Genomic DNA, 7,676 nt, shown 5'->3' on the forward strand with positions numbered 1-7,676 from the left:
TGTATGGACACAGTGTTCTGGAATGTATAATATATTGTGATTGTTAAAATAACGAATACCACAAACAAACATCACAACACTTCGTTAACTTCCACAACAGGGTTTCTGTAAGTGACATCCTGTTTCTGTTCACTTGATTGGTTGGACTTTTGCGAACCTGTTATCGACCAAACAGTTTCCACAGCATTTTCAACCCGTCTTGGTTGGTTCTTGTGAAAGGTCGATCTCCTGTTGTTCGAAGATTCGTTGTCATATTCGTCGCCACACCCAGCATCAGTTATTGTTCCACTTACGCACACTGCACATAATCTCGGTCGCCAATCGCGAAACGAACCAATCAGGCTAATTACGTTAATTAGCGCACTTGTATCAAAAGCAAGGGTCGGAATAATGTTGTAATGGTCCTTGACAAAAAGAATCAAGAGTGAAGCCGTAATGTCAGATAGTATACAAATAAACGCGGAGACAGCCGCTCTTTTGATCATTGGTACAAATGTTGATCGAGAAGTGTTTGCAGCCATCACAGATTTTTGTTTGACGATGGGATAAACAAAAAGTCCAAACAACAGTGCCTGAAACGCTACTGTCGAAACAGTCAAACATACCCAGGCGATGTAATCGGGTATTTTGGTGCTAGTCAACAGACAACCTTCGGGAGTCAACGAATAAAACCGTGTGACTGTGAATAAGATGGTGCAAACAATTTCAGCAAAAAACAAACACACCAAAGACATGGAACTGATTGCTTTAGTTGTACAAGAAGACAAATGTTTCATCGATTTGTCGGAATAGAAAAAGTTTTGTCTTGTCCATAAAAATCCGTAAACAAACGACACAGACACGGCAGTTAATACTATTTTTAACTTCATTATCAGATTACAGTAGTCGTAGCTCGAGGCCCCCAAGTACTGTGCAAGCAACTCATACTGTTCACAAATGTAGCGAAACAACAGGAAAACCGCTGCGAGTAGAGTTTCGTATCTCATCAACTTTGCATAGCCTTGAGAAGATATTTGTTTACTAGACCTAAACTTCCAACTTGTTTTCTTTCGTTCTGGTCGTCTGAACTCGTAAAGGATGTGTGACACTATGATGTGTAAATCGATGACTGTAAATATGCAAACTGTGGTTTCAAGGACCACGAATCTTGTAAAATCAAAGCTGCTCGCATTTCCACTGGACGAAGTTGTAAAGTTGTGTGGCGAATTGGTGCTCATCTTCAGCGACTTATTACAGCACAGCAACAACCATTGGACTAACCTAAACTGTTAGAAACGTATTTGAAACAACTACACCCGGAATTAAGTCACGAAGGACGCGGTTTCGAAACGTGATGTTGGTTTGTCGTTTGTTCGGACGTTTTTCACTCTGCTAAAAAGCCTGACTGCTCAGCAGTGCCACCAGTGAACAGATTGCACACATGAATAAAATATAGGTAATGTTGGCCATTTTTTGACTGAAAACTGCAAGTTTATGTATTAATATCTGAAAAGAGTATAGTCCGCCAAATAAATCAACAGATAACAAATCAAAACAATTTCTCACTAAAACGATTGAATTTACAGAAAAACATAAACCATTGTATTTTCGTATTCTAGGAGAGATTTTGTAAATAGGTGAATATAGCCTATGTGCTAAATTTTGAGTTTCTTAAAACTATTTGCAGCCATAAGAATTATTTTATAGGAAATTTTAATTGTTGGTAACTTATTAGGCTACTTGTAATTTTTGCAAGCTAATAGTTTGTATTGGCCATACTATGCGGTTATTGGGTTGTCAATTAAATGGTTATGACACATATCACGTAGGCTATAGGGACTTTTACTTCGTAAAAAGTGTTGGCTGCTAAACATAAACACTCACAAGGAAATATACTATTCATCGGTTGCGTCATTCGAGTCTTCTGTGAGGATGTATGCGTATGCATGTAGGTCCAAAAGGCAGTTTGCAGTTTCTGAATTCGTATAGATGATATTGTTGTTTTACAGATTTACGTATGTTAAAAATTTGTGCTGATATATCTTGGGTTGTAGGTCAAAGGCAATAAATCAATGGAAATCAACAATACGATAAAAAACTCTACTGAAAATGAAGCTACGTTCTTCGTTCACTCCGTGGTCTCAGCTGTTGTGTGTTGTTTTTTGGTGGTCATTGTCAGTTACCTTGTCACAAGTTTGTGTGTCTATGAGCGTTTAGTAAAACGAAAAAACAAAGAAAGTATGCATCTGACAAGATCGCGAAGTCAATCCAGGCTTGTAAAAGATAAGGTTTCCGACCACATGAGATGGTTATGTTTGGCTGGCAGCAGTTTCCTACTTGTTCGGCTTGTATGTGAACTTGTGGAGATATTTGGACGGACATCGTCGGTTTGTCAAGTAATTCGCCCAACCAAAGCTGTATTTCAGGCCGCTATTGTTACTTGCATATACCTTGTACTCTGGCTAAGACAACGCAAGTTTTATCAACTTCCGGTGATGGAACAATTGGTCAACAAATACGTAAGGTTTCTTAGTGGAGCTATTTTGTTTATCATGGTAATAGCGGATGTTGGAACCGTTGTACTTTACTCATTTACGCGATTGTACAAACTCTCCCACCGTGGTTGTATTGTGGACTGGAGTACTGTGTGGACAAAACTACCTGGGCTCTTTCTGTTTTTATCTACAGTTTCATTTCAGGCAATTCTTTTGGGACTATTAATATTCCCTCTTTATAAACACAGAAAGGCTATGAAAGACGTTTCAAACTCCAGCAATAAAGACATTTTGCTTATGAGGCGAGTCACTATTGCAGCAGTGGCTACTGTGGCTTCAGACTCAATATGTGGGCTACTGTCTATAACAGCCCTAACAAAAGCGTACAGTGTGTTTCGGCCCTTGCTGTACGATATCGGAATGATGGTTGCTTTAGGATGTGTGCTTGTATCCTTTGTTGACTGGCGCAATCGCTTAATTCCATTTTTAGTCGAAACGAACTCTGTATCCGGCACAGTTAAAAGGGTTCTTGTTAGCCGAACTACGGAGACAGAAATTACCACAGTAACTTAAAATTTATCGTCTTGCAGCGAAGCTTCTGTTTGTTATATTCAAACTTTTTATTTATTTTTCATTGTACATGAACGTACTTGTTTGCACGATTTCGAAAACAATTTTGGTGACGTAAGAAAAACTGCTGATATCGTGAACTTCCACTAAAAAGTTTATCATTTTTGAAAAATGCTAATAGTTGCAGGACAGTTTAGACATTTTGTTTCTGTAATTTGAATACATCGATGAGCCATTCACAGGTTGCACAGTTTCACACACAGAGGTAGGTCACCCATAAAATTTACCTTATGAGCTGATAGTTTGTGTGCCACTGCATTGTTTAATAATGTAAATATATTCAAAAACCACTTGGTTGCAAAACTTGGAAAGACTTCAAAATTTACGAAACAGTTGTATTTTTAAAATATGTGACATTCTGCAGCATTAGAACTTCATTACCCCAACTTGTCCAGTGTGGAGTTAAGTTTCTGGCAAACATTTCAAGACAACGGGGGTTGTCATAAGTAACCAGTTCCTCAAGCCACTTATATATGGGGGGTTTATGAGAATGTATTTTGCAAGGTACACTGCAAAAAATTTTCTCCTCAAAAGTTTGACAAGGAGAACATGTTTGGAACTTTTCATACTTCTGTCCAATTACCAGTAGTTCATATGGTTTTTTGTGGCAACTGTCCAGTGGATATATGAGATCCCCCTGACTTGTAACTTTAAGCCAAGTCCATTTTCCAAGAAGTTTAACATTCCAATGTGGAAACAATTCGTCCACAACAAAATTCATAATTGCAGTTTTGTTTGTAACCCACACAGCAACAATACTCTTGTTGTGAGTCAGACCAACAATTGGCAGCTCTTTTATCTGTTGAAATTCAAGCCAGCAGTATTTTGAGCCACGCTTTACAGACTTGTTCCTCCAAGGTGGATCCAGCAGAACACATGAAAATTTTTCATTTTCATCACAGTGCTTTAATAAAGGTGAAAGGTGCGTAATATCAGATTGGAGAAAACTACATTTTTTTGGGATAAGAATTTGTCTGTCTATAAATCTCATCAATTTTGACGATTCATTCCTACAAACAATCAAGTCAGTAGTTGTTTCGAAGGGATTAAAGGGAAGTTGTTCAATTTTCAATTGTTGTGGAAGAAATTGTTCAATACTCTGATTGGCTTCTTTTTCATTTGATGTTTTCTCTACATTTTCCCTGGCGACAACACCCAATGTTTCAATGGATAATTCAAGCCTCTCTTTGAACAATTTTGGTATTTGCTTTGATGAGGTTTCTTCAATGACCTCGTTTTTCCTCTTCCTTTTTTTTTTCTTTGTGTTTGTTTGTTTAATGTATGGATTGTCAAGTGTGAATAGCTTAGAGTGGAAAAGAAAAGAACAATAATTGCTCCCATCAGTAGTAACAGTTTGGCTATAAATATTTTCTAAGTACTTGTTGTGATCAATGTAGATTCCTCCATCACAACATTTGAAGTAAGTCATTTTTTGAAGTATTGATTATGATTTCTAGTAAAACTATGTAAGACCTAGTCAAGCTTAAAATCACACATACCTATGAAATCAAACATACTAGTACTGTGTATGACATCACAAGTCTGTCAATACCATTAGTCTCACTCTGGTGTACTTTTAACACCATATCTAACATCCCTTACCATTCGTCTGAAGTTTCCGGTTTGTAGTGTTCAGGATAGCTAAGATATTGGGTGTAATGCAAAAAGTACACCAGGCCCAAAATAAATACGTTGATACTTTTTACTGTTGCCATTCTACAAAAATAAAAAAGTGTGGGCGTTCTGCACGCTATTACCGGGTTTTTCCCTAAATCGTTTCCCTTTACAACATGTAAGCTCAGTAGCCTATACTCTAAAGTGCAATATGGCTCCTCTTTTCTTTGTTTGTTTATTCTTTTGGAGAATTTTAGCCTCGCGTGATTTCCAGGTGATCAAATGCGACTTTTTGCATGTAGAGAGACGGAACTTACAAATAAATTAGAATTGCTTTAATCGTAGCCTGGTAGAGTCCGAACAAATGTTTTTGGATGTCAAAATTAGCAAAATTATGATATCTTTTTTCGAAATAACACGCTGTTTTTTCAGAGAGAAACTGCATACGTGCAAATGTAAAACAAAACCAACTAACACTTGTTTTTAAGTGCGCGCCAGCATGCTAACGTAATGGTATTGTAGCGTAAGACGTAGTGTGTGATCAGTAGCATGGCTAAAAGTACTTTTGTTTGTAGTAGCAAGACCGTCAAGGCAATAAACGTAGACTGCTATAAGTATTTTAGTTATTTTACTTTGGTCTTGCGAATGTGCTTCGAAATTGATATCGCACAATAGGCACTCGCGTCGAAAAAATGCATTGTTTACATGGGAGAGGGCGTCTTATATTGCAGATATCAAATAGTTTCAAACATAAGAGAATCCATAGATTACGTTACCTCAAAGGTTAGGACAAGGTTTTACATCATACAAAAATATGTCACTGTAACGTCACAAACCAAAGGCTTATTTGTCCCAGATTATCGGAAGACCAAAGGGTATATCAGCAACGACATTACGGACAAAACGACAATGCCAAATTGACGGTTTGTCTCTGTCGATATTTCAAAAGTTCATGCATCACGTCAGCGATCATAAATGCTGTAACAACAAGAACACCCTATCCCAGTAAATAACGCATAATAGGTCGAAACAGCGGCCACCTGTCTGCAGCTCAAATCAAAATCTGTTTGTTGCACCTGTTCACTTGTTGTCCCTTGTTCTATACTAAACCAGGTTTACAATGCTTTCTATTTCTACGCATAAGGCTTGCTGCCAGCACTCGCACGACCAAAGCGCCTTCTATGACGTGACGCAACAATAATCTCGCTTTCGCACGATTTCGTTGTCAGCGGTAAAAATGCGACTTAGATCAACTGTATCTCAGAAACCAGTCGCCGTATCAAGCTACTTTTGTCGCCAGAAATGTTTTAAAGTTATGAACATCTCTTAGTTTAATTATTAACATGTTTTATTTTTCCGTGTCACATGCACAAGAAATTTTAAAGAGGTTTGGATCATTTGATGTGTTTAGTCAGTATCAATGTAGGCTAATCGAAAAACCATTTGACCAAACAAAATTACTAGAATGTGGTGTTATGCCACAAGTTCACATGTTGCAAAGTAAAATTTTAGTTACCGGTAATCTGTATTTTTTGAATAAATTTATGGGTCCAGATTATGAGACAATAGACAATATTTTGCTCAAACAAGAAAAAAAAGGTAGACTAATTAGCAAGCTTATGTAGACGAACTATATTTCTAAGATTTATGCTTACTTAGTTTTACGGGCATTGTTTTAGAAAAAACAAATATGCTTGGGTATTACCTCTAAACAACATGCTTATTTTACGTGCTTAGTTTTTTCATCTAAACGTGCCATTTTTTCTTCAAATATGAACGATTAGTGATTTTTGGCATTGATAAACGTTTAAAGATGCTCCAGCATGCTTGGCTAAAACAACAAATTATCGCTGTACACCTCCAAAAATAGGTCATCATCCTGACACATTTAATAATAGCCAGATAAATCATGCAAGTTTTTGAAAATAATTGTAATTTTATTAAGTTTTAGCATGAAAAAAGATCGTGATTATTTTTTGGTCCAATTCGATGGTAGCCTAATCCCGCCTTTATATTTTGTTAATTCAACACCCTCTTCCAAACTTTGTGTTGGAACCCGAAACGTCACAAAACAGTCACTTTCATGTTTCCAATTGACGTCATTCGAAGACGCCTATTGCCAAAAGATAGCCTATAGTGTATTGCCAAAAGATAACCTTTAGTGTATTGCCAAAAGACCACTGCTGATGTATTGATCGAAGTATATCCGCATGAAACAAAAATGTACATTCAATTTGCAGTGCTCCAAACACTGACTCTTCCGGTTATTGATTGTCTTCCGTTAAACATGGGTATAACTACAGGCTTAAAACAAAATGGAAACAAACGACATTTCCAGTCGGTAAATGATAACATAACGAACACAAACCCCAAAATTAGTTCTGCTTGCCACAGAACAATACGCAGATATATGGATTGCTGTGACAAGTGATCATTGAGAATAGTTATTACAACAAATATTGCAATGCAAAGACAATCCGCCACAAGTATACGATGAATAACAGCTATGAGTTCAGTTGTTGCGTTTTTGTCCCGAACATTTAAAGCTTTTCGGCCGTGTTTGATAAGTGGGTAAAGCAAAAGGCCCAAAAACAACACCCGATACACAATGATAAGAGTTAATGTTAAACCCAAATTAATCGAGTTCCAACTGTTATTGGAACCGTTGTTAGTATTCACGACGCATCCCCAGCTAATAGATTTTGTATCCAGCGAACCTACGACAATAAAAACAGTCAACGAAAAGAGTGTTGCAATAATCATAGTGAAGTAAAACAGCCAACTTATTGCAGTGGTGCGAACTGATGTTATTTGCTTCATGGCTGGATGCATGTAAAATATCTTCTGCCGAAGCCACAATATGGAGTTGAGTAGGATTTCATTGATCGACCGCAACGCGTGATGGGACTTGGCAAACTTGACACAAAATTCCAAGTTGCCGTGCACATAGAAATAAGT

The 7,676-nt window shown here is 37.3% G+C and overlaps 3 protein-coding genes across 3 annotated transcripts; 1 reads left to right on the top strand and 2 right to left on the bottom strand.

Annotated features, from left to right (window-relative positions):
• Positions 1-71: 71 nt before the first annotated feature.
• Positions 72-1,217, bottom strand: LOC145917719 (uncharacterized). Its single transcript, XM_083002993.1, has one exon. It carries the CDS (start codon positions 1,215-1,217, stop codon positions 72-74), a length of 1,146 nt encoding a protein of 381 aa, XP_082859119.1.
• Positions 1,218-2,219: 1,002 nt separating this feature from the next.
• Positions 2,220-3,047, top strand: LOC145917728 (uncharacterized). The gene has a single exon (XM_083003006.1). The coding sequence runs from the start codon at positions 2,220-2,222 to the stop codon at positions 3,045-3,047; it is 828 nt and encodes a 275-aa protein (XP_082859132.1).
• On the bottom strand, positions 3,048-4,598 carry LOC145907518 (N(6)-adenine-specific methyltransferase METTL4-like). The gene has a single exon (XM_082994916.1). The coding sequence runs from the start codon at positions 4,531-4,533 to the stop codon at positions 3,427-3,429; it is 1,107 nt and encodes a 368-aa protein (XP_082851042.1). The 5' UTR covers positions 4,534-4,598; the 3' UTR covers positions 3,048-3,426.
• Between the last annotated feature and the right edge of the window lie 3,078 nt (positions 4,599-7,676).

This window comes from Ascidia mentula, chromosome 1, assembly GCF_947561715.1.
Source record: "Ascidia mentula chromosome 1, kaAscMent1.1, whole genome shotgun sequence".
In the NCBI taxonomy this organism is placed as follows: Eukaryota; Metazoa; Chordata; class Ascidiacea; order Phlebobranchia; family Ascidiidae; genus Ascidia; species Ascidia mentula.